The sequence below is a fragment of the Notechis scutatus genome, chromosome Z (genome assembly GCF_049901735.1).
Source record: "Notechis scutatus isolate UNSWTSFEM ecotype Mainland chromosome Z, rNotScu1.2, whole genome shotgun sequence".
Classification (NCBI taxonomy): Eukaryota; Metazoa; Chordata; class Lepidosauria; order Squamata; family Elapidae; genus Notechis; species Notechis scutatus.
This window is the reverse complement of record NC_142025.1, coordinates 101,904,953-101,932,908: the sequence shown is the minus strand read 5'-3', so window position 1 is coordinate 101,932,908 and position 27,956 is coordinate 101,904,953. Positions and strand designations below refer to the sequence as shown.

The window sequence follows — 27,956 nt, the reverse complement described above, 5'->3', positions numbered from 1 at the left end:
TCCGAAAATTTGAAAGCTCCTGTGTTTGATCTGTGTGTATGGAATGCACGTTGATTCTTGCAAACATAACAGATAGATAAATAGATATGCCTTTTCATCGCCACTTGTTTTATTCTAAAACCTTAATGAAGATGCCAGCAAGTGTTGACGTTACAATCAGCTAGACTGTGTATTTCGAGTAGTCCTAAGTGGCTTGCCATTCCTCACATTGTTTAGTTTCCTGCAATAAATGTAAAAGAGACATGTTACGATATTTAGGCATTCTAGAAATTCACATTTTAAAGAAGCAACTGGAGGATTGTATTAACAGCTTCATCGATTGATTTCCCTCCCAGACAGACTCTATATAAATCAAATCCAGATAAAGGCAGAAAACCACTTTAAAGTTAGTGCATTAGGAAGTTCAATCAATTCGGTTAGACTGCTGGTCTCCAAGCTTTCCTGAAGATCCTTCAGCGATGGTTCTAAGGTTCTTTTGGCTGAAGAATGTATTTAGCCTTTAGAATATTCATTGATTCATTCATCCTACCTTTATTATTTTTATAAATAATTCAAGCCTGCAAGTCTATTTCCCCCTAGTAACAATCCCGTGAGATGAATTGGATTGGGAATTAATAGCCCAAAGTGGCCCAGTTGGCTTTCATGCCTGAGGGAAGACTAGAAGCACAGCCTTCTGGTTTCTAGCCTTGTGCCTTGTAACCATTAGACCAAACTGGCTGTCATACATTGTATATGACTTACCAGAAGTACTAGCAATAATATGGATGTACTTTTTAAGTGCACTGGGGCTGTAATTCTCAGAATTCCATCAAGCAGATGGGCAGAGTAGCACTCCTAATAAATTTGGAGGTCACCAGTTCAGTAAAGGTAGCACTAAATGTACACAAACCAGTTGAAAGTTTTTGCAGTAAAATACTTGTGTATTTGCACAGTATGATAGGCTTATTTAGGTTTTGGTTGCTTTGTCAGATATGTAAACTCAATTCTTTATATGGGTTAGTTTACATGTCAGTGTATATTATGTGAGCCCAGAAAATAGATTAATATGAATAAAATTAAGATGGCGATATGAATATGGCCATGCAGTATTCTAAATCAGGTTTTCTCAAGCACAGTAACTTTAAGATGGGTGGACTTCCAACTCCCAAGATTCCCCAGCAAGCATGCTGAGGTTAAGAATCACTGCCCTAAATCATTAAGGCAACTTTTTTTTCCCTGTTCTAGACATACTGGTCAGAACAAAAATAGGTCTAAGGCAACCTTTCTCCAAATTGGCATTTCTAGATAATGTTAGCTGCAAACTCCAGAATGTTCAAGGGCTACAGCAAGAACTGGGATGTTTCTAGGATCAAGACTTCAAAAAGGTGCCAAGATTGTAGAAGATGAATCTACTGTATTCAATTCCCAGTTAATAAATAGGTTTCAGTCAAAGCCATGGTAAATCCACAAGGGGGTTTATGGAGAAGCCAACCTGACAGATTCAAAAGCCTTTATGGACACTATCTTGGGTATGAATGCAAGCACTCTCCTAGAATAAAGGCAGTCTTATGGGAAGACAAGGTGGACGGTACATGGCTCATTCTTTGGCTATCAGATTCTGAGCATTGCTGGAATTTTCCCCTCTACAGAAGCAATTTTTTTTCTTGCAGGCCAGTTTTCTCTATAATGCTTCAGAAATTACATGAAGATTCATCTCGTGCAGTTCCTAAGAGGAGGAGCACTAAAGAACATCATCCTAGTCTATAGTGAATATAACTCAACCTCTGACCATCTCCCATTCTTGCAACAAAATAGCAAACTACAGACATCTCTTGTGCCATCAGGGATCTGTGGGCACACACCCTCCTACTATGCCTATTGCACATCATAGAAGATCATAAATTGGGACAGGAAAAAACTGGTGAATTCCCCTCTTAATTTTGCAACCCTCTCTAGAGGATTTGTTTATTTACTTATTGGATTGATAAAGCCATCAGACCTGGAGAAAAGTGACTCTAGGTTGCATACATTAATAAGAAGCAAAAGACATAAAGTAATAAATACTATAGTTAATAAGCAATCAGGATCCCACAACATGCATTACATTTCTCTAGGTTGCAAATCCCATTATCTTGATCCCAATGCCTGTGAAACAAAATATTTCTAAAAGTCAACAGGGCTGAGGTCAGCTGTATTTTGAGGTGGGACAGAGAATCATTCCAGAAAGCAGGTGCAACAAAAAAGGCCCACCTTTAGGGTCCCATTAGATGACATTACTATAAGGAAAGGACCTGAAGTGTTCCAGTCGTATTCCAGCATGTAGAACAGGTGGAAACAATTGGAGAAAAATGGTCTTGCCGTTATGTGCCATGACCAGCACTTTGAAATGTACGTGGAGCCCATTTGGTTCAGAAAGTAGTGGTATTACTTAGACATATCAAGCTGTGCCTATGCTATCTGCACTGGTGTGTTTTGGACCAATTGAAGCTTCTGGATTGTTTTTAAGGGAAGCCCCAAGTAGAACTCATCGTAATAGTACAACTGGGAGGTAACAAAGACAAGAGTGATAGCCAATAGGGTTTCCCAATGCAGGAACAGGTATAATTGACATACAAGATGAAGTTGTGTGAAGGTCCTCCTGAACATAGTCATCACTTGCATTTTGAGGAGCTGAGAACAGGAAAGCCCCAAAATTGCACACTGGTTCTGAGCACAGCAGCCCCTCCTTCCAGAGATAAGCATATTTCTAGGTCCAGGACATACACACTTTCCCTCCCTCCCTTGTGTGCATGCATGTGTGTGTGTGGATGCAAAGCCAACAGACTTCCAGTCATTCTGGGTTCTTCATCCAGACTCCCATAGCCTCCAGACATTGGGAGAGATCCTTGATAACATCACTTGATCAGCCAGGAGCCAATATATATAATTGGGTATCGTCAACATCCTGATGATACTACTTTCCATGCCAAAGGATGACCTCCTCCATGGTTCCAGGTAGGAGTTAAGGAAAAGGGGGGAAAGCCCTGAGTACCCCCACAAAATAGGAGTCTCGGATACTCCCTTCCCAATGGCAATTAGAGCTGCCTGGAGGAAGGAGAATCATTGCAATATTGCATATCTTACTTGCAGCTCACTAGCCAGTTCAGAAGGAAACCAGGCTCAATGTTATAAAAGCTGCTGAGAGATCTGGGAGGGCAAGGATGGATGCATTCACTTCGCAATCCTGATTCCCTCCAATGGTCAACATTTAAGTGTAACTAATGCTGTCTTTATGTCCTGGTCTGAACGCAGGTTCCAGATAATCTGCTTCCCCCAGGATCCTTTGAACCATCTTAAAAGGGAAGGTTGGGGACAGGATGCAAATCATCAGCAATGAATTCTTGAGGAGGAGGCAGACTTATGTATGAGCTAGAGATGTTGATTTTCAAGAATTCACTCTGGCATGAATAAATACTAGTTATTTTCTTATTCAGGGACAGACAACCATATATTTAACTCACAAACTTAAACATTTAAAAATAACCGCCTGGTCACAGAAAAATATTCAATTTCAAAGAGTTAATTAATGCTTGGAATATGAGGTACAAAGCTTCCACTATGATACAATAGTTGCTTCTGGATAAGCCATTGAATTGGAAGCATCCTGGGGACAAGATTTTGGTTCCACATGCAAAGTCCCCTCAGGTCACTATTTTAAAGCTGCTGCACCGTAAGCCTGAGAGCCCCAACAAGTCTTGGGACAAACTCTTATCTTGCTAATCATTAGATTTTCTTTATCATCAGATTTTTATATATTTACAAACAATTTTGTTCTAAAAAAACAAACTGACTTCTGCTAAGCAAAGCACCACCATTTTCCTTCTTTATTTGCAATAATACTATTGACTCCAATGGACCCTACAATCTTTCTCAGAAAATAGAAATCCTAGATGGTTGAAGGGCAGAACAGAATTTGGAAATGTACTGCCCTGCCCCCCCAAAAAAAAAGAATAAAAGAAAGCAGGAACTATAAAAAAGTGGAACCATATATATTATAGGAAGGGAGAATCAAGAGAGTTGAAGGTAGCTTTTTGATAAATTAATGATTCATAGAGTTCTCCATGGGGTGTGTGTGTCAAGAAAGCCAAGATGGTCTCGATAGCAATATAATCAAAGACCCCCAATCACACATTTTGTACATGGGTAGGGCTTTGGTTGAGTGGGCGTGGCCCCTATCTTGACTTTTTTTTTTAACACCCCCCCCCCAATGTCTGATTTAAGATTTAGACATTTTGACACTTTAGGCACCAAATGACTTGACTCATCTTCCAATTCTGTAAGGAATTTCAAATGCCATCTTACTTCTTTTATTTCTCCAACTTTCTGAGCTTTATAGTTATATTTTTCCAGTCCCAGAAAATTCTTTTTTCTTTTCTTGGGATATTTTCACCCTACTTACACAGTAATTGTAATTATATCATATAATTTATGTCATATAGCATAACAATAGTGCAAAATTATATTTAAGCCTTAAACAGGAATGCTGGTTGATGGAGTGCAATATTACTGCATTTTCTTTTTAATTGCATTTTCTTTTTGGAAATCTTTTCAGTTTTTGGTACCACCTAAAATTTGGTGCCCCTAAGCCAGTGCTTACTTGACCTATTGCCTCCAATTGGCCCTGTTTGTAAGTAACCATCTCATTGTATAAATCCATTCAACTCAATGTTTTTCAATCTCAGCAACTTTAAGATGTATGAACCTCAACTCCCGGAATTCCCCAGCCAGTATGTTCCAAGTTTCACACTTCTTAAAATTGCTGAGGTTGAGAAATGCTGCTTCAGCACCTAGTAATCATTTTGCAGAAGCATCCACAACATGCCCTTAAAACTTTTATTATACATCTAGGCAAAAGAAATCTACACCACATATAGACCTTCCCCCTCCCCACTCATCATTCTAACAATTTTCTGTAAGATCAGCCATTTCAGATCTGGATTTTTGTTAGAAAACATTCATAATGGTGACATTTTCATGCCTCTGTCTGATTTGGGAGAAAATAAAACAAAAACAAAAAAAGTGGACAATGTATCATTTGAATGGATATTGCAGCAACCTTCCAAAGATTGCTGTTGTAGAGGGAAGCCAGGGGTCAAGCCTGTATGCATGATGGACCTAGTCAAACACTAGCAGCTGAAGAGGTGCTGGTTCTTCATTCTCCCATCCAGATGTCCTATCATCCTCAGTGTCCATCTGGAGGGGCAGAAGAGCGCACCTTTTCTCACCATCACTCTTCTTTTCTGAGAGAGCCTATGCGACGAGCATGCAGCATTCTAGGAAATAAAGGTATGCTAGAGGGCTAGCCACGCCCCCCACCCCCAGTTATTTTAGCAATTCCCCAACTTCTCTATTTTTATTATTTTTATTGATATTATGATTTGAGAAAAAGACTGATTGCAGGGAAACTGGCAAGAGTCCAGAAAAATGTCTTTAGCACAGTCTAACCCAGTGGTGGCTCACCTTTTTCAGCTCCTGTGCCAAAAATTGTGTGTGTGCTCATGTGCCAGCACCCAGAAGGCAACGTGTGCTGCCCCCCTATGCCCCATGCGCATGTGACCCCCCCCACTCGCTGTGTGTCTCTGTGCATGTGTGCACGTCTCCCCCGCACCCTGCTCCCTTGTGCATGTGTGGCAGATACCCAACAATCAGCTGGCGGTGATCAGCTGGCATGCGCAGTGGGGCTCTTCTGGGCGACCTCTCGCGTGCTGGCAGAAGTGGCTCTGCGCACCACTTCCGGCACATGTGCCATAGGTTTGTCATCATAGGTCTAACCTATCCCACAGTAGCCCTAAAATAAATGCAAAGCCACATCCCTATCCAAAAGATCTTGGTCTAGTAGTGTTTTATACTTACTCTTGATTTGGTACTGGAAAACGAGAAGTGTTTCTCATATAACTCCTGGAATTCTACAGAAGAAAACACAATAAAAAAAAAATGACTGTGATGACACAGTAGTCTGGGAGAACAGCTGAAACACCTTACAATATCTTACTACCTTGCATCAGTTTTAGCAATTTTTTTCATGGCCACTTCAAAGACTGCTGACCGCCTGAACCAGTTCCTGCAGTTTTCTTGGCAAGATCTAGAAATGGTTTGCCATACTTCCTTTTTCCTAGGCCTGAAGAGTTATGTTTGGAGAAGATCACCCACTGATCTGGTTTTGTTCCTAAGGCAGGAATAGAACTCCCCGTCTCCCAGTTTCTAGCTTGATGGCTTAATTCACTATGCCAAACTTTCTCTCTCTCTTTTGCAAATAGCAAAGTTGAAGTGAGAAGGATCTTCATTTGCAATTCTATTGACCATAAATTAACCCCTTTCAGCTTCTCCTTGCTGTAAAATAATGAATTTATTTTGGATTCTTGTGAAATGTTACCACAAAGAGCTGTGTGTTAAATGGGAATTGGATGTATTCTCATAGATATATGGGATATGGATACTGAGTGATTCATCAGAACCTTAACATACTAAAACCTTAACTAATTGCCTCTGTCCCTGTGATGAATTGCAGTCAAGGGCCAAAAGTCTTCTGATAGACAAGGAAAGATTCTTAATGATTTCCCATAGAGATTTTTTTTGGGTGGGGTGGGGCTTTCAGGATTTTGGGTAACAGTTAAGTTATCCATTGAAGAATGGAAGGTCTGACTACTGGTTTTCAATGATGTTTTTTTAAGCAAATCAGCTTTAAAAAGAAGAAAAACACACCAGCAAAGAAAGATCAAGCAAAAGGGTTTAGATGAGATATACAGTAGAATGCCGTAGATGTGGAAGAAAGACGAAAACTGGGCTATGTTTATACGATACATCAATTCACAAATTGATCAATCACATTTTAGTCTAGTGTGATGTCCCAAATCAGAAAATTGGGTCAAACAAGTAAACCCTGTTTGAAGTAACCATTAGGAAGTATGTCATCCAAACACTGCCTAGAAGTTCCAGCAGAAAATCTGTGATAACAAAGCAACTCTGCAGTCTCTGTTCTCATATGAGAAACAAAGCAGCAACATTTTTTTCCCTAAGACAAAAGTCGCAGCTGGGCCATCTGCCTGCTTCTAGGGTCTGTGGGAGGCTTGTTGACATTAAGGAGATGCTGCTTGACTCTAGGAAGCAATTATAATTCCTGCAAAGAAATTTAGGCTGGCAGCATTTTACCCTAACAAGACTAAGGAGGAGGGGAGAAAGTTCCAAGGTGACACGGAGGATGCAAACCCTGTACCGCCCTTGCTGCTAATAACAGAGTAAGATCATTTGCCTCCTACATAAGAACGTCAGAAATTGGCTCTCCCTAACTCTCCTTCTTCCCCATCATCCCAAATGATGGCATCCTCAAGTGCTAGAAGGGGAATTACAGCGCTGATGAGGTTAGAAGAAATCTATTTTTATTGCTTGGATATGTAGAGATTAGACAACTTTTAATCAAAGTCCTAGGGTCAACTTATTTTCTAGTTTCAGTGTGATTGCTTTTAGAATGGGAGAATTTAATGCTGCTTCAGCTTGCACCAATGCCCTCATATAGAGGCATGTTTACAACTCTGTTGTTCCATCCCCTAATTGATCAAAAGCAGAGTGAAGACATTTCAACCAGTTTCAGAATCTTAAGGGTAAAGGAGTCACCGAAACACCGCTATGCCCTCCTAATTTTAGTTGTGGGCATTTATCTGAAACTGTTGCAAACTGATCTGTGCTTGTGTTGTGGTTCTGCAAAGCCATCAAGTCACGCTTCCCCTTGAAAGGCCTGATAGGACCTACTTACTCTTCCTGTCCAGAAGTTAGATGGTGAGGTGAAGCAAATATTCTTGCAAATTGACAAACAGATTGCCCACAAGTTCTACTCAGCCACAGTATTTCAAAGAAAAGATTAGTTTTACTTCGGTTTCAAAGAACTCCTCAGATGAACCAAAAATAAATTGGTTCAGCTGTCAAACAGAGATCACAGCATGAGGTTACAGTCTGTCTTTTATCTCTGTGTTGTTACTGTTCAGACTGGGGTGGGTGGAAGAAGCAAATTGGGCGAGTACAGTGGCACAAAGAGAAAAGACTGTATATTTTGTCTTCTTTTAAAACTTATTTCTACTTTTATGTATTAAACTTGCTATATTGCTGACCTCCATTGTTTCACTTGTGAGAATATTCTTAGATCTCTGTAACATGGCATCTTCCAGATGGTTGGGGATGATGGGAATTGATGTCTGACCCATATTGAGCAGAGTTCCTCAACTTTGGCAATTTTAAGATGTATGGACTTCAATTCTCAGAATTTTGGAAGCTGAAAGTCAACACATCTTAAAGTTGCCAATATTAAGAAACATTGATATAGAGGATACCAGGTTGGAGAAAGCTGTTGTTACACTAATAAAGGCCTTCAAATTCTTAAATTGCTCTACTGGTGAAACATGGAAGGCTGAACTTTTGAAACCATAGGGAAGAATGCACTTGCCTGCCAATCCTTTTCGTACTCCTTCCTGTCATAGGTTGCTTTTCTATCTCGGAGTCTTTTAAGAATTGCCTGATTCTCCAAACTAATCCTTACAAGTTCTATATTCCGCTTCTGTCGGAACACACTGCAAAACCCCAAAAAAGGTTGTGTAAGATATGAGGATTAACACTGTAGTTCTCCAAAGTGGTTACTGTTAACCCTCAGGGTTTGATGGGACTATTTATTATTATATGTTTCATTGCAGTCAACCAGATATTCAGACTGGATTTGATACTTTTGTCCCCCCATTGAGTCCCAAAGACCTTGGATGGGCAGAAGTTGACATTTGATGGTTTTAGAAGTGTCATCGCAAAATGTAAGCTGTTCTGGGTAAAGCTGCCTTTTGCAACTGACCAATGGTGATTTTGTCGATGCTAATGGTTCAAGTAGTATGCCAGTTGTTTTGGGATTGCATCTAAGGTGCTCATAATTATTGAAACTACCTTGGTTTTCTTTTGCCACAATCATTCTATTTCTTTTTGCAGGTTTTTGAATGTTGTTATTTTCTCCATTTTCTTCTCTTTTACTCGATTGTCTCCAGGTGTTGCCACATTCATTATCAGATTTTTTTTGTCTTTCTTATTGACAATTGTTAACTCTGGGGTGTTATGTGGCAGGTGTCTATTTAAATTCTGAAATCCTAGAGCAATTTTGCTTCTTCATTTTCTATTACTTCCTATAATGTTATGGTCCCACCAATTCTTGCTAGCAGGCAAATGGTATTTCTTCCAATGCACTATTGTTGTCACTTTGTCATGCCGTTGCCTGTAGTCAGTCTATGTCAGTGGCATCAAATTCAATATAATTGAGGGCCACATCAATGTTGTATTTGACCTTGGGAGGCTGGGGTGGGTGCGGCCAGGGTGGATGTAGCCATAGTAGGTGTAGTCAGCTCAACATCACTCGTGTTGGGGTGCCTCTGGTGGCCAGAGTGCTGTGCCAATGAAAACAGCTCCTGAGCTCTGTTTTCAGCTGTGTCAGCCTCCTACAACCCTCTGCCAACAAAAATGGAGCTCGGGAGAGCTGTCTGAGCTCCATTTTTACTGGCAGAGGCACTGTGGGCTGGTCCTTCATTGTTTTCAGGGCAGCCCTGTGGGCCAAATCTAAGCATCCTGTGGGCCAGACCCCTGGGCCTTGATACCTCTGCTCTATGTGATCTTCTTGAAGGAGCTAACCAAGTGGTTCCCTGTTTCTTTAGTTTCTTGGCAGAGGTAGTACTTATCTGTTGCAGTACTGCCTTTGTATGCATTTGTTAAGGCTTGGTCTTGTGCAGCCAGGATCAGCCTCTATGTCTTTTTCTTCAGTTTTCCATTGTGAGCTCTTGTTTTCCATCTTTGGTTGGGTTTTTTTTTAATATACTGGCCATATCATACTTGTCTCCCTATGTCTCTTTCTTGTTCTTCATTTGGCCTTTCTTCTAGGCCAATTTGGCCCCTTCTGTAGTCAGTAAACCTATTTGGTTAACTAGAGTCAGAGCAACTTTTTCATATCCTTCAGATATTCTTCCAATGTCATTTTTTTTCTTCAACGATCTGATGTTACAACATTCCATGCCCACCTATTCTCCTTGGTCAGTAGAGTCTGTCAATGTCACTGTAAGGACAAAGGGTAGGATTCATTATCATTATTTTTCTTGTCTTCCTATCCAGGGCTTTTAATTCTGAGCTGGTCCATTATTCCAACTATGTATCTAATGACTGGAATTGCTTAGTTGTTAATTGCTTCGATGGTGTTTCCTCCACTGGTTTTGGGCTTTAAGATCTTTTTCGCTTACTTGATGTATTCATTTCTAACATTTTTCTTAACTTCAGTTTGCTTTATGTTGTTACCTTGAAAGATGTGCTGGTATTTGTAGAGATCATCTTCATCCAGACTCTTGATGTTATTTCCATAGTCTATCTTGATTCCTGTAGTTTTCACTATTTCCCCCATTTAATGCTTAGTATGCCACATTTGTCCAGTCCAAACCCCACTGCAATATCTTGACTGCACATACTGATAGTGTTACTCAATGAAAAATAATTGATTTGTCAAGAATCATAAGTTACAACACTTAATGATAGTCATAAGGTTCAAATAATCAATCCAAGTCAAGTTGATCTTCTTCCTCTTACTGTTTTCCAAAAACCATCTTGATATTTAGGAGTTGATCTTTCGTTCCTCGCCTGTTTGGGTGGTTTCTTTTCTGTTCAGGTGGAAAGAACTTGTTTTCAACTAGATGCTACTGGAATGTATGAGCTATCACACCTGTTAGCAATTTGGAAGTTGTTGATAAGCAGGTAATCAAGCTATTGTTTCCTGGTGAAGCTCCTTTTGCTGGTTCTTTCATTTTCAGGTAGGTTTTCTCAGATGTTAGTCATTCTTCAATTTCACTTCTTAGCAGTATGTTGTTAAATTGCTTGGCAATGAGTGATTATAAACTAGTCAAATGTTTCAACCAAAATCCATAGGGTTCATATTCACCCAGTGCTGATAATTTCCTGATCTTTCTTGCTCTTTTCTCCAATATTTCTGCTGCTATTATTACAAGTTTTTTTTCATTTCAGCTTCTTTTTTATTCTTATCTATTACCTTTAACTAGCTGTGTTCTTGTTGTATTTCTCTAAGTTATCCTACATCTGCGTCCAAAACTCCTGTCAGGAGTTGACTGTCCACTGCAGTCTCTCCATTAATGGATTGGTAAAAATCTTTCTGATTGGACTCTGCATATAATTTGCAATCCTAGTTTTGTATCTGCTGTAATTCTGGACAATAGGTATTATTTGCTGCTTTATTATTTCCAGTCTTTCCTTGATCTTTTTCATTTCTAGGTGATATTTCTTGATCAAATCTTCTTTGGTTTCTTATTCTTCAGCCTCTTTTCTTTCATCTATTCTATCTTGCTTGCTGATCTCATTATCCAACCTGATCTTCCATTTTTGTATGTCACTGTTTGCCTTTTGTTCTTTATTGATTATTATTATGGTTTGTTGCATAGTCCAATAGATGAATAGCATGTATTAAATCACTTTCATATTATAAATGTGGGTTGATTAACAATTTGAAATTTTGTGAAGGTATTGATGAGCTGAAGAATTTGGGGATCCCTGATTTAGAGAGTTCCTCTTCTAAAATGGAGGAGGTGGTTGGTTTTGCTTAAGTAGCATATTTTCTTACCCTTTGAGCAAAGAAAAGAACAAGCATTCCCTGCATTTGGGCTCATTTTCTATTTTAAATTTTACATTTGACTCTTTTTCTTAATTTTTTTAAAAATATTGCTGATGACAATGTAGGTAATTTTCACTTAACAACCGCTCACTCAGTAACATTTGAACTTGCAATGGTGCTGAATGATGGGTGTTTATGACTGTCTCTTGTAGTTGTGACTATTGCAGCTTTCCTGTGGTCTTGTATTTATGATCTTAGTGCTTGGCAACCACCTCACAAGCATGTATTGTAGAACAATCCTGGGATTGCCATTTGCAACCTTTATGGCCAGCTTCCAAGAAGCAAAGTCAATAAGAAGCTGCAGAAAGTAGCAAATAGTGTGTGACATCACACTTAGTGATGTCCCAGGATTTGCTTAACAATAGCAACAGAAAGTGCTGTTGCTAAGTAGTGCAATCATGTGCTTTAAAACTGCGTTGTTTAGTGATTACCATCTTTAAATGAGGTCTACCTGGATGAAACAGAATATCAACTCAAGTGAGGAAGTGTTGAAAAGTTCTCTGACTCATTTCTTGTTTTTGTTTTTTTTTAGAAATTGATTTTAAAACATTTAATGAGAAATGTTTCTTATTTCTTTCTATATGAAAAGCAAAAAGTACATAGATGCAAGATGAAATATTTGCGAATAAACAGAGATTTTAAAATTGTAAGTTTTAAAATGCATTTCATTAAATAATTAGTTGAACATATAAAACTCATTACTGTACATTTTAAGAAATGGAAAAGTCTAGGCATTATTATTTATATTGTTACCACTTTTGTCATTATAAATGAACACAATCCTGTAAAAAAGAAGCAAAAAGGGAGAAATAAAAATAAAAATTAATAAAACAATTAAAATAATTTTAAGTCTGAGTAAAAGAGTATTGAATTCCAAATTCTCTCCAGTCGTACACAACATCAAAATATTTATAAACACTTAAGATTGTTTTTGGTTTCTATCTTTACCTCACAGTTCATTCACTTAATAATTCACTAAGTATTTAAATTTGCCTTATGTGGCGTTAATATATAGAGTAGCCATTGTTGTATAAATTTAGTTAAGACTTTTAGATGTATTAACTGTTAATTTTGCCATTGCTGGGCATTTCCTAACTTTGGGATGTCCAGTCTGACATTGGTGGCAAAGTTTCTCATTTCCAAAATTGAACCCATCATTACTTTTTAAAAAAATGTGATTGTACCCCCATCAGGATCACAAATGCATGTCTATAAGATGAAAGATGTCTGGTGAGTGGAATCCTTTCAGGACTAAATATCCCCCCCCCCCATTTCTTCACCTGACATTCCTCATGTCTTACGCAATTCTGTTGCTTTGTTTGACAACATATTATGTGCTTGATTTAACTTGAAAAACTCTTCATGACTATTCAATTCTACATCCTCAATCTCTCTTCCTCTTCTCTCTTTTTCAACTTTCTGCATTTCTTTCTGTCTTTCATCCACAACCTCCTAGTTTCCCTCTGCTAGGATTTTATGACCACAGTTGCCAGACTTTGATGAACCTTTGATCATCCTGAAAACTAAGGCTCGCTTCCCTTAGAATAGGGGTGGGCTCCAGATCTACAGCAATCTCATTTTCCCCCTTCACTGGGACAATGTAGGGCCATGATAAAGTTTCTTATGCACAGCTTAGCCCTTTGGGAATGGTAGAATGTCTTGCTTGGATAGAGTTACAGCAGTTTGATTGCCCTGTTTCAGTTGATTCATATTGGTCATCACTGATAGTAAAGTAGAAAATATTTTAAGCATTTTGATTGACTGGTAAGTAGTTAATAAATAAAATCACAAAACTACATCTTGCTAACATTGGCCAAATGCAAGGGAAGTCACTGGGGGAAGCAATTATGTGTGGAAGAACACAGTGGCTGGACACCATCAAAGCTGACACAAGCTGGAGCATATGAAAACTTAAAAGAAATAGTGCAAGATGGGGAGAAACTTGGCCCATATAATTGACTGAATGGATCATCATCATCATCATGTATTTGCCATGTGCTCACCTACAACAGAAGCACTTCTGCTGGGATCTAGCAATGTTTGCTCAAACCAGCTTGGTCACCCAAACACTTGCCTGTGAAATGTGCAGAAGGGAAGTGAAATAAAATTTACACTCATGGCTTTGTGTCAAATTAAGCAGAAAAATAGTGTTCTGGTACAAGATTATGTTGGAAAGCAGTTCTCCTGGGTGCCTGAAAAACTTAGGGGCATCTGGGAGAGGAGGCGTGTCAAAGAAGTCAAGAGAGCAGCTGCACCTACACAATTGAAGCCCTCTCCCTTCTAATAACATAATGACAAGGGAAAAAGAAAAAGAAAAAGATGTGGTTCTGATTGCACAATTGCAGTTTCCATCTTGGTGATTCCATCACGCTGAGGTTGGAAACTTTTCACATTTCATTGGTTTGGGGAAAGAGCTGTAGGAGCAGGGTAATAACAAACAGTCTGTGGCAACATGTCAATCAATTTCATTACAGTAGTATTTCTCAACCTTTGCGACCTTAAGATAAGTGGACTTCAACTTCCAGAATTCTCCAGCTGGCATGTCTGGGGAATTCTTGGAGTTGAAGTCCACAACTTATCAAAGTTGAAAGACATTGCATTATAAGGATTAGACAAATTGGATTGGCTTTTAAATTGGATTATGCTATAATGTTCATACGTTCTTTCTAAAAATGAAAAAAAAAAACTATTTTGGACTGCTAATTTTCATCCATCACAGTTCACCAGTACAATGAAGCCTTTTGGTCACTTCCATTGAAGATCAGCACCAAACTAGTCTGATAATGCTGTGTTTCCTCTTTAATCGTACAACACTGCTCTTATCTTACCACTACCCACCTGCCCCAGTCCAAGACTGAAGCAGTCTTATATTGATCCTTTCTATATTATGGAACAGAAGCTCTGCTTGACAGGTAGCTTAAATGGTGCAATGGTAGATGCTGTATTAAAACATTGGTAGGTCACCCCTGCTCACCTCTTTTGTTGATATTCATTCCAGCAATCAACCATACCTGAACCACGATATATATTAGCTAGACGTACACACAGGGAGTTATTTTCTTGTTGAAGCAGCCCAACTCTTCGCTGGGCATCCTGTGGAAAGAGAAGTCAGCTGGTTGAAACCCTGTTTGTGTTTTATTTGTTTTGTGACATCATCCCATGTTCCTAGCCCTGAACCAAGTTTTTTTTACACCATGTTTTACCAACCTTCTCATTTAGTTTGATGGCGACATCAAACTTAGGATCCTTTTCCCCCAAAGGATGTACATGGCAAAGGGTGCGGCTTTCTGTATTTTCCTTAATGACAAGAGGATTGGAGCTAATTTTAAAAAATTAAATGTAAACTTTTTAATCTCTTTCCCCAATTTAACTGGGATCTTGGTACTAAGAAATGTTAATATTCCTCTGCCCTTATATGTTTTTAACTAATATTCCTCTATATTCCCTATTATTTTTGCTGCAAAGAAGAATTATAGCGCTCTCTCTCTCTCTCTCTCTCTCTCTCTCTCTCTCTCTCCTCTCTCCCTCTCTCTCCCCCCCTCTCCCCCCACCTCTCTCTCTCTGTATTATATCCAGGCTGCAAGCATCCAGGTGATTTCTAGATAGCAGCTAACTATTACAAAAACACTTGCAGCCATCTAGTGATCATCTGGATTTGTAACTGGATGGACGAATGGACAGATGGACAAGCAGACAGACCAACGAATAGAAGTGTAATGGTACCAATTGGTTAATTTGATTTCTGAATCAATGCAAGTAATGATGTAATGACAAGAACACAAGTAATTCATTTTATTTCATTTAACCTACTTCAAAAAATAAAATGCTACAAGCAAAAATAATAATAATAATAAAGAAAAAGCAATTAAAAACCAGAGAAAATGAAAGGGGGGAAATAGGAAAAAGCAGCCACTTTGAATTATGAAAAAGAAAAAAAACTAATGTTTCATAATACAATGCAATTGACATTTTTTATTTGTTTCACTTCTGTTGCTTTTCTGTGGTATTGCAGTCATATTATATTTACATGAATTATTAAAATTCAATTTTCCAATGATGAGTGGAAATACGTAGAATCCCAGGTCTCTCTCAAACCCATTAACCCCCAAATCATACAGCTTTGTCTTCCCCAATCTGATGAAGTCCAGGTATGAATATTCATGACAGCTTTCTGGCAGTTGGCAGCTTTGAAACATATCCAGAAGGCAACCACTTGGGAGGGCTACTACAGATTTAATCATGACTAAGAAGAGACAGAAAATTACATGGATCCCTTGAGTTAGGCCAAGGAAAGGTCTTTTAGAAGACTAAAAATGTTATCAGCCTTCAGCAACTTGATCAGAGATCAGTAATGATAGAAGTAATAATTATATAATAATTATTAATAATAATAATTATTAAAAATTATTATATAATAATTATATAATAAATAATTATCTAATAAATAATTATCTAATTAATAATAATTATATAGAAGTAATAATAATGATAAAAATAATAATGAATGAACTAAAAGACTCAAGGTCCATCTTACCCCTGAGAGGATCTAATGGTAAAGACTATTAAAGCCAACCTCTTTAACACATTCTTTGGCTCAGTATTTGTAAACAGCAATGGATCATGCCCAGTATTTCCTAGTCGAACCACAGAAAACTACAATGATCTAATACATATCGACTTTACAAAAGACAATGTTGAAAAAGCACTAAGCAATCTAAAACCATCTCTATCTATTGGACCAGACGGAATATGTGCCTACTTCTTAAAAAAGCTATCCACTGCCATAGCCGAACCTCTAAGCATAATCTTTGAAAAATCTTTCAGGACCAGCTCCTTGCCAAAACTATGGTCAGAAGCCATGGTCATCCCCATCTTCAAAAAGGGAGACCCCAGCCTAGTTGAAAATTACAGATCAATCTCTTTATGCTGTGTCACGTGTAAAGTCATGGAATCAATTATTAACCAATCCATCATCCTCCAATTAGAGACAACCTACTCTCTAATAAACAATTTGGTTTCAGGAAAAAACTATCATGTAATCTGCAACTCTTACATTGCAAAAACATATGGACTACACAACTCAATCAGGGCAAAGCAATAGACGCAATCTACATAGACTTCTGTAAAGTCTTTGATTCAGTGGTACATGACAAACTACTCCTAAAACTAAAATCATACAGTATCCCTGGACACCTGCATAACTGGATAGAAGCATTCCTGTCAAACAGACAACAAATGGTCAAAATTGGGAGTGTCCTATCAAATTCTGTACCTGTCAACAGTGGTGTCCCCCAAGGCAGTGTTCTAGGACCAACTCTTTTCATACTCTACATAAATGACCTCTGTGATCATATCAAGAGCAACTGCGTTCTCTTCACTGATGATGTGAAGCTATTCAACACCACAGACAATACTGCTACCCTTCAAAAAGACCTTGATTATGTATCAGAATGGTCAAGCAAATGGCAACTTCAAATCTCAACAAATAAATGCTCTGTTCTACATATTGGCAAAAAAAATATATATCAGAAAATAAAATACAGGCTGAATAGTCAAGACCTTGTTGATGATACAAACTCTGTCAAGGACCTAGAGTACTCATCTCTAATGATCTAAGTGCTAGAGCCCACTGTAACTACATAGCCAAAAAGGCGTTAAGAGTTGTTAACCTAATCCTGCGTAGCTTTTTCTCTGGTAATATTACACTACTAACTAGAGCATACAAAACATTTGCTAGCCCAATACTCGAATACAGCTCACCAGTCTGGAACCCACATTACGTATCTGATATTAACACAGTTGAGAAAGTCCAGAAATATTTCACAAGAAGAGTTCTCCACTCCTCTTCTCGTTGCAGAATACCTTATGCCACCAGACTCAAAATTCTAGACCTAGAAAACCTACAACTACGCCGCCTTCGGTCCGATCTAAGTATAGTATATAAAATCATACATTGCAATGTCCTACCTGTCAATGAATACTTCAGCTTCAACCATAACAACACAAGAGCACACAATAGATACAAACTCAAGGTTAATCGCACCAAACTTGATTGCAGGAAATACGACTTCAGCAACAGAGTGGTCAATGTCTGGAATACTCTACCTGACTCTGTGGTTTCTTCCTTAAACCCCAAAAACTTTAACCTTAGACTGTCTACTATTGATCTCACCCCCTTTCCTAAGAGGTCTGTAGGGGGCATGCATAAGCGCACCAACGTGCCTACCGTCCCTGTCCTATTGTTTTCTTTTTAATTTTTTAAAATTTTCTTATATGTATCCATATATTCATAACTATGTTTTTACTTATATCTATTATCTTGTAAGCGATTGACAAAAATAAATAAATAAAATAAATAAAATATTACAAAAGGTCAAAAAAAAAAAAAAAAAAGAAGTGTAGAGCTTTCAGAAAACTCTTGTACATTTTTTCCTTCTCTATCACTGTGGATACTGCTATCTTTTCTTCTCTTATACTTCCTGCATGTAATAATTTTATTCATAACTTTGAGCAATCATTCTTCTAGCATTGGAGAGAACGTTTTGTAAAATTCTAGAAAGAGAAATAATCTAAAGGGATTTTCCCCCCTCCCTTTCTGTGGATAATTTGGATTCTCTGTCCTGTCTTGCTCCATAATCTTGGGGAGTTTTAACTTCTGAACAAAAGACGGCATTTGATTAATCATTAGACTTACCAGAAGAGTATAAATCTAAATAATAAGCTCTCTCAGTAGTTTATTAAAAGAAAAAATTGTTCCTATTTTTTTAATCACAGTTCTGAACAATCCTTTTTTGTAAGTGATGATTTATTTTTAGGATGAATACATTTGATATTGCGTCTGTAATAAGAGATCCAGAAATAATTGTATCTTGAGAAAAGCTGGAGGTATCTCCAATATTGTCAAGCTCTTGGGATCTGGTTTACTTCTAAATAAATATTTCAAATTGGGATGGAAAATTTTGAATTCTGACTTAGCACTAGATGAAGATGATCCATCTTGGCTCTTAGTTATGATTTGCTAACCATGGTTTTATAAGTAAACCACAATATTTAGTTATTTTGAAGAACATCACATCTTTTTAGCATTTCAGATAGGAGCAGTGGCCATCTCTATTAGTTTGAAATGGAGTCTTTCTGCATATAAATAATGGATTCATTGTTTGAGTTGTTCTTTTTCTCACTTTTGAAATTTCAAGCTGTTTACAGGTCTTCACACAGACACGTAGGTAGGGTACCAGTCTTTATTGCCATCTAATAATCATCTGAACATTTGTACCTCATATATGGTAGCTTTATGGGAGGCCAAAGTGACATCTTCTTAGTTCTCCTGATTATGCAACAACCCAACTTTATAGGAGGTAACAAATGAAACTTAGAACAAGCATGTATTGCTATGCAACAATTTTCATAGGTTTTTTTCTTTTCTAAGAAAAACAGCTTCAGTCTAGGAGTATTGTGGGGAGAATATTTTCACACTGCTAATTTTTTTATTCTCAGCACTTGCGCTATGGATTTTAAGCCTGTGCTTGTACTGTAAGAGCAAATGTAGAATTTACTCCAAAGAAAAAAATTCTTGATTTAAGATGGTTATACAGTAAAACATTACTGAAAAATCTGAATTGCCTCAATGATTGTATTCTCAGTAAATATTAGATAGTATCCTGTTCTAAAGTTAAACTATACTGCTCAAAGAAATAAAGGGAACACAAAAATAAGACATCCTATATCTGAATGAATGAAATATTCTTATTAAATATTTTGTTCATTACATAGTTGAATGTGCTGACAACAAAATCACACAAAAATTATCAATGGAAATCAAATCTAGCAACCCATGGAGGTCTGGATTTGCAGTTACACTCAAAATTAAAGTGGAAAAAAGCAATACAGGCTGATCCAACTTTGATGTAATGTCCTTAAAACAAGTCATAAATGAGGCTCAGTAGTGTGTGTGGCCTCCACGTGCCTGTATGACCTCCCTACAATGCCTGGGCATGCTCCTGATGAGAATGGCGGATAGTCTCCTGAGGGATCTCCTCCCACACCTGGACTAAAGCATCCCCCAACTCCTGGACAGTCTGTGGTGCAATGTGGCGTTGGTGGATGGAGCGAGACATGATGTCCCAGATGTGCTCAATTGGATTCAGGTCTGGGGAACGGACGGGCCAGTCCATAGTATCAATGCCTTCGTCTTGCAGGAACTGCTGACACACTCCAGCCACCTGAGGTCTAGCATAGTCTTGCATTAGGAGGAGCCCAGGGCCAACCGCACCAGCATATGGTCTCACAAGGGGTCTGAGGATCTCATCTCGGTACCTAATGGCAGTCAGGCTACCTCTGGCGAGCCCATGGAGGGCTGTGCGGCCTTCTAAAGAAATGCCACCCCACACCATTACTGACCCACTGCCAAACCGGTCGTGCTGGAGGATGTTGCAGGCAGCAGAACATTCTCCATGGCGTCTCCAGACCCTGTCACGTCTGTCACATGTGCTCAGTGTGAACCTGCTTTCATCTGTGAAGAATACAGGGCGCGAGTGGCGAATTTGCCAATCTTGGTGTTCTCTGGCAAATGCCAAAGGTCCTGCACAGTGTTGGGCTATAAGCACAACCCCCACCTGTGGACGTCAGGCCCTCATACCACCCTCATGGAGTCTGTTTCTGACCGTTTGAGCAGCCACATGCACATTTGTGGCCCGCTGGAGGTCATTTTGCAGGGCTCTGGCAGTGCTCCTCCTGCCCCTCCTTGCACAAAGGCGGAGGTAGCAGTCCTGATGCTGGGTTGTTGCCCTCCTACGGCCTCCTCCACATCTCCTGATGTACTGGCCTGTCTCCTGGTTGCGCCTCCATGCTCTGGACACTACGCTGACAGACACAGCAAACCTTCTTGCCACAGCTTGCATTGGTGTGCCATCCTGGATGAGCTGCACTACCCGAGCCATTTGTGTGGTTGTAGACTCCGTCTCATGCTACCACTAGAGTGAAAGCACTGCCAGCATTCAAAAGTGACCAAACCATCAGCCAGGAAGCATAGGAACTGAGAAGTGGTCTGTGGTCACCACCTGCAGATATACTCCTTTATTGGGGATGTCTTGCTAACTGCCTCTGCTTTCCACTTGTTGTCTATTCCATTTGCACAACAGCATGTGAAATTGATTGTCAATCAGTGTTGCTACCTAAGTGGACAGTTTGATTTCACAGAAGTGTGATTGACTTGGAGTTACATTATGTTGTTTAAGTGTTCCCTTTATTTTTTTGAACAGGTTTTTTAGGGGAAGAGGAAACAAGCTTTTCAAGAAATAATTGGTATCTGGAATAAGGAGTGCAGAGAAAAAAATAAGGATTCTGTATGCTGACTCATTTTTGTGGAGCAGAAAGGAAAAGAAAGTGAGAAATACATCATTTAAGTATGAAAGATCCTCTATCCATAACAAAAGGAGGCTTCCTTACCTGTATCTTAGAGACTTTGAAATAATGATGAGTCTGTGCATCTGGAGAACTATTATCTACCTTGCTCCTGGCTGGAGAAAGCAGATAAAAGATGGTGAAGATACATTGGCAGCTCCGTTAGATAGACCACACCAGAAAATCAACTCTGCAGAAAGACTAGAAGTACACTTCATTAAGATAGGCCACAATAATAGAATCTTGAAAGTTTAATTGTGCTATCCCTCACCCCTGTTTGCCTGAGACACCGCCAAATATTGTCTTGCTTCCAGAATGTAAAGAATGTGTCAGCCCTTTTTGTCTTGGCGATAGTTCTTGTATATTTCATCAAGACCATCTCCCTTACTCTCTACAAATATAGCATCCTCCAATCAAGCTGGAGATATTTCCAGCTCCCAGACCAGTGTTGGGATTGGAATTTTTTTACTACCAGTTCTGTGGGTGTGGCTTGGTGGGCATGGCAAGGGAAGGATACCGTAAAATCTCCAGTCAGAGGTAGTATTTGCCGGTTCTCCAAACTACTCAAAATTTCCGCTACTGGTTCTCCAGAACTGGTCGGAACCTGCTGAATATCACCTCTGTACCAGGCCCAAAGGCAAGGAGAGCATAGTCTTAAGAGCAGAGATTGACAGAGTGGATTTTTTTTTTTTTTTTTTTTGCAATATCTTGCTTTACAAGGACAGGTTGGAAAGTTCTGCCAATCTGCAAAGCATCAGCTTGGTGAAGTCATCTGGTCCATGGCAAGCTGCAAGGTGAAGAGTGGCCAATCTATTAATAGTCTTGTGGTAGTCTAAATATCAGGGTACCCGTGGGTATTCTGGGATATGTTAGATAGAATGAGTTTGATAAGGTGTGGTTTGAATGAGTTACACGCTGAACTGTGACAATTGGATTGAAAGTGCTACTGTCTCCCTGTTTAAATATCATTACTCTCTTTCCCAATTAAAATGTTGCCATTTGATGTTCTTCTTAGGTAATACGTCTTAGTATTACAGAATATTTTTCTATTTCTGACCTGATCTGCCACTCAAGTTATATTTCTGACTTTATACTGTATGTATCTGACTTTATAGCAATGCCCCATTGCTACTATTGGAAGATTTCATATGAATTTCACCTGAAATCATTGCATAGCATGTGATAGTATCTTTTCACCAGTTGCAATGCAAGCATGTCTCAAAGATTATACTTTGTCTCAAAGATTATACTTTGGACTGCTTTCCCATCCTGGGTATTCTGCTTATGTGTGGAACAGTTCCCAGAATTCTAAGCAAGACTGAGGGATTTTGGGAGAGGAAGTCCACATATTTGAATTATAGCATTATTATGGGTAAGTCCTTCTTAGCGACAATAATCTGACACATTCACATTTCTGTAATCCCAGAAGAGGATTTACCATATCATGCAATCTCATGGCTAATTTATGGTTTTATCAGTTAACCAAATGTTTTAGGTTTGCATGACGGCAAATGTAAAACTGTGTTCAAACAACATAATAATAAGCTATTATTATTCTGCATGATTCCATATGGTGTATGGAACTATGAGCCTTGCAAGATAACTACGATTAACAGATGGAAGAACTACATGAACAGAATCCAGCAGAATAGTGGTTCCCAATCTTTGTGGTTTAGCGGCTTGGCTGAGGCGGGAAAGGAGAATGGGGCCATAAGACACCGGGCTTGCACACATGCAGCTTGACTAGTTGAGCTTTCTGTACATGTGCAGGTCTGTCAGCCCACCACTTGCACGAGTCGAGCTGTGCATGCATATGTACTGGTCTGCTGCTTGTGTGAGTTGAACTGCGCGTGCCCGCCGGCCCGCCATTCACACGCCCAGTTGCAAATAGGCAATGATTTCGGGTGAAGTAGTGGCCACGACCCAGGAGGCTTGGGGACCCCTGCAATAGAACACTCAGCAATGAAATATTAGGAAACCCACCCAATGGAAAGTTATGCAATACAGATAGTGTTTGATTTACAGCTGTTTGTTTAGGTACATTTGAAATTACAATGGCACTGAAAAATAATAATTTATGACCAGTCCTTACAATTATGACTGTCACAGCATCCCCATGTTCATATGATTAAAGTGTGGACACTTTGACACCTGGCATGTATTTACAATGGTTGCAGCATCCTGGAGTCATGTGATTGCCATCTGTGGCCTTCCCAGCCAGTTTTTGACAAGCAAAGACAATGAGGGAAGCCAGTTTTGCTTAATGACTGCATGATTCTTTCAACCAATGCAGTCAGTCCCTTAACAACCATGGCAAAAAGGTTGTAAAATCAGGCATGACTCATCTAACAACCACCTTGCTTAGCAACAGAAATTATGTTCCCCATTGTGGTTGTAAATCAAGGACAATCAGTAGTGATTTATTCAAAACCCCTCTTTTATAGCCTGTTTTGTTCTAACTTTGACAAGATACATGGATACAAACACAGTTGGTCTAAATGGAATAGGCAGTTCTTATTACTTTTTGAAGATTATGATTATTTAATTGAACGGTAACCCTTTGAGAACTGTAGAAAATAGAGAAAGATAGGCTGTGGATACGGAATATCTTACCAGACATTGAACAATTGTTGAATATCCAACAATTGTTTAGATGCCTAAAGACACATTTGCTCAAGCTGCTCTTTGCATTGAGTTTAATGTTGATTGTTTTTGTGAGGCTTTGAAAGACTGCTACAGTGATTTTAAAATAAGAGTTCCTTTAATGCTTTCTGATATTTTAATTTTGTGCTGCAAACCCTTTTGAACAGTGGAAATATAGTCCTCAAGTCTAAGTATAAATAAAAGCTAATCGCAACAGGACAGCCATGCTTGTGAGCAGCTATCAGGAGGTGATGGATTTGTAATAATGGGGGAGAGAAGCAACTGCAAAGGGGAGTAACCATTGGAGAAGCATAGGAAATAATCAGGGGGTGGATGAAGATTTTTGCAATTATTAGAACAAAGTTGATGCTGATGAATCCATGGCAAGAGTAGGTTAGCTTTTCTTCGTCTAGTAGAAAAATGTACTTCCTCCCACATACATCGCCTTTCTATCGTGTCATCTAAACTAGTTTTAAATTATACATATTTTTGGGCCTCTGCTTTTTGTTTCTTGCTCTGTTCTACTTTTAGTAAATCTTCTACCAGGCTAAGTTCTAAATTCTCTCAAACAACCTCAAGAAGCGTAATTTGCATAAGGCACTAAGGGGTGGACGGTCAATTTGCATGTCATACTAAGTAAAATAAATAGACTGGGTTATGATGCAGCTTGGTAAGCAATCACTTCTGGGCAACTGCTTGTCTTTTGAACAATGACCCCTGTGGCTTATTTAAAATAAATGGGACCAAAAGCACCAGGTACATTCAAAAAAAGTTTATAGAAGTTTAAGACTCACATTTCACCCCTTAAAGATCTACCCTCTTCATGGTTGTAGACCCATCTGCTTTCAAAATGTAGCCCTTTATTTGCTTTATAGTAGACAAAAATTCCAATTCAAAATAAGCACAGACATTGTTACCTGGGTCATTTTCTGGAGTCTTTCATTCAGCGCAGTTTCTAACAAGCTCTTGCTGATTGCTTGTAACCCCCTCCCTCCCATTTCTCAGTTGTGTCAGTTGGTCTGTCAAATCTGTCAAAGGCTGATATATTATCAATCTATGATTCTTTGCATTGAATACAGCCCAAATGGAAAGCCATAGGGCTGACTTTGAAATAAATGTGCCTCAGTCCCTCAGTCTCTCAGATTTTAACACTAAGCAAAAGAAGGATTGGAAGAAGCCTACCCAATTCTATTTTGCCTCGAAAAGTGAATTCTCCTGTGCGGGATTTATTCTTTGCCAAGTTGAATCTCTGCCTGGAACTGGCAACAACCACGGGGAATGTGACGACTTCTAAGCTGCTCATCTTTGCACAGCCGCTCTCTTCTCAGATCTCAAAAGAAAAGGCAAAACTCTGAGCTTAGCTTCTGCATCACCCCTCCCCTTTGGCCAACGTTGCCATAGATGCCCCAGTTGTGACATCACGGACTGTGAAATGCCATAAGAAGATAGCATTGTGTCCCCAACTCCCTGTCATACAGATCATCTCCCAATTTATTTGTTGTGGCTTATTGCTCAGAGCCAAAGCTTTAGCTTAATTAATCTCTGTGGGAAGAAAAATTCTGTACCACCCTCTGCTTTCCATGCCACTCACCCACCCCATCCATCCCTGACTTGCCAATAAAACAAAAAGAGACTTTCCATCAATTCTGACACCTAGGCTGAAACTGATTAACAACAATTTTTCACACTTACAACTGTTGCAGCATCCCCACAGTCATGAGAGGCCAGGCGAGGAGATGTGTGCCTCGATGTGAGTGATATTGAGTTGGCCTAACATGACCACCAAGCCAGGCCCAACAACTAAGCCACGCCCACAGAACCGGTTGTAAAAAAATTTGAATCCCACCCCTGACTTTATGATATCTGAACATCAATTCTCAGAATTCTACTGGTTGGGAATTCTGGGAGTTGATGTTCAGACATTTTAAAGTTTCTGAAAATGAACAAAACTGCTTTCTATGGCACACGCAGGATGCTTTCTTTATTTTACCCTCATAACAGTAACGCTGGGAGGGAAACAGAGGAAGAAAATGATTGGCTGTAGTAAGTTTCCACAAATGAGGATGAACTTGAACCTGGACTGTCTCCCAAGCCAGTTCAACACAGAATGTGGAATGATGCGGAGAAGATGATGTCACAATAGAAAAGTTTACCTTGTTAGTCAAGGTAGCAGAGGAAAAAGGAGAATTTTATGCAGAGAATATCATCAGTGGGAGGGAGCAAGTGGAAAGGAATAATGGGAACCCATCTCTAAGGTCAGATGAACACGAATATTCATCCTTTGAGTCACATTATGCTCCATGCCCCAGCAGACTCTTATTTTTGGTAAGAGTTTTTTCAATTAAATGAATAAATATGCAAGGAAGCTAGCGTGCTGCAAATCAGCGGTCTCAACCTTTATCTTGGAATTAAAAACAACAGGGAATGTACTTTGTGTCCATTGTTTGAAAGTATGTTCATCTGGTAAATGGAAGATTTTTAAGTAGCCATGCCAACCATGCTGGCTATTTTATAAAAATGATTATAGCACAGTAAGGATTTATTGGGTTCACTGTCCCCAAAAACAAAGGATCCCTGATTTAAGATTCATTCATTCATTCATTCATTCATTCATTCATTTTATTTTATTTATTTATTTTTGTCAATTGCTTACAAGATAATAGGTATAAGTAAAAACATAGTTATGAATACATGGATACATATAGGAAAAAATAAAAATAAAATAAAAGAAACAATAGGACAGGGATGGTAGGCATGTTGGTGTGCTTCCTTTAACAAACATTTAAAACGTGTACTGCAGCAGTGGGATTCGAATTTTTTTTACTACAAGTTCTGTGGGCGTGGCTTGGTGGGCGTGGCTTGGTGGGCATGGCAGCGGAAGGATACTTCAGAATCTCCATTCCCTCCTCACCCCATGAACCTGCTTTCCAGCTCCGTTCTCCTGTGCAGGGCAACAAGAGAAGACCCAGCCTATCAGCTGGGACTTGGGAGGCAGAGAATAGATGGGGGCAGGGCCAGTCAGAGGTGGTATTTGCCGGTTCTCCTGACTACTCAAAATTTCCGCTACTGGTTCTCCAGAACTGGTCAGAACCTGCTGAATACCACCTCTGGTGTACTGGAGGTATGGCATGATAGAGGAAAGAGGGGCAAGTTTCCGGATCTTTTTCAATTAACTCTTCTTGGATGGGGGTTCTTCGGAGAGACAGAGAGTTGGAGACCTAGACAGTTCAGATAAGAAAAAGCCCAAATCCTTAAGACTCTTTGCTTCTCAGCTAGAAATGTTATGTGAAGCTCAAAACTCCCATGGTGGCATGCCCAGAGTCTCCAGTTCTTCCCACTCTCTTACATTCAAGTCAGATTTGATTCCTGGTTACTACTTGGACAAGTCCCTGCAGTTTTCTAGACAACAGTTTTGGAAGTAATTCACTACTGCTTCCTTCCCAGGGCTGAGAAGGAGTCACCAGCAAAGATCACACAGTTGGTTTGCATGCTTGACTGGGCACCAGAACCAGGGGTGAGATTCTACCAGTTCACACCTATTCGCCAGAACCAGTTGTTAACATTCTAAGCAGTTCGGAGAACCGGTTGTTAGAAGAAATTACTGACCTAATCCTGTAAGGAAGGCAGGAAGGAAACTTTCTGGTGTTGCTTACAGAAACTGCCTCTCCACTAACCCTTATTACATTCTTGGCAGGACTAGACTTCCTGTCTCAGGAATGTCTCTGGAGTTTTTTCCCCCTCCTTTGCTGGTACTTTGCTTGTGTGGAGTGACCATTCAAAGTTACAATGGCACTGAAAAAAGTGATTAATGACCATTTTTAACACTTACGACTGTTGCAGCATCCCCAGTCATGAGAGGCCAGGCGAGGAGATGCGGGCCTCGATGTGAGTGATATTGAGGTGGCCACACCCAGCCAATAACATGACCACCAAACCACGTCCACCACCTAAGCCACGCCCACAGAACCGGTTGTTAAAAATTTCGAATCCCACCCATCCAGAACCCAGCTCTTAATCGACTCTCCTAACCACTAGACAAAACCCGGTCTCTAACATGATATATAAATCACATAAAGGGGACAATCTCCTTTGAACTGAACTTAATTTTCAGTGACTTCATAGACACATCCATGCAGTTCTCTCAGAAGGAATAGACAGAATGGCTGCCATTCTTTTCCAACTCCCAAGTGCTGGGAGCTCCTGATGATCCCCT

General features: G+C 39.4%; 1 protein-coding gene across 1 annotated transcript; it reads right to left on the bottom strand.

Moving 5' to 3' along the window:
* Positions 1 to 87: 87 nt before the first annotated feature.
* On the bottom strand, positions 88 to 25,109 carry CFAP97D1 (CFAP97 domain containing 1). Its single transcript, XM_026669560.2, has 6 exons — positions 24,926 to 25,109; positions 21,146 to 21,216; positions 14,673 to 14,791; positions 8,453 to 8,576; positions 5,872 to 5,924; positions 88 to 220 (listed from the first exon to the last, which is right to left on the bottom strand). The coding sequence occupies exons 1-6, from the start codon at positions 25,044 to 25,046 to the stop codon at positions 157 to 159; spliced, it is 552 nt and encodes a 183-aa protein (XP_026525345.1). The 5' UTR covers positions 25,047 to 25,109; the 3' UTR covers positions 88 to 156.
* Positions 25,110 to 27,956: the final 2,847 nt, after the last annotated feature.

What these genes read in the sequence shown, in the direction of transcription:
- CFAP97D1 (XM_026669560.2), bottom strand. Translation starts at nt 25,046, where the DNA reads ATGAGCAGCTTAGAAGTCGTCACATTCCCCGTGGTTGTTGCCAGTTCC. An exon ending in TCGAGGCAAAATAGAATTGG is followed by an intron (nt 21,217 to 24,925) that starts GTAGGCTTCTTC and finishes TGCTTTCTCCAG; the next exon opens with CCAGGAGCAAGGTAGATAAT. An exon ending in TTTCCAGTACCAAATCAAGA is followed by an intron (nt 221 to 5,871) that starts GTAAGTATAAAA and finishes CATTTATTGCAG; the next exon opens with GAAACTAAACAATGTGAGGA.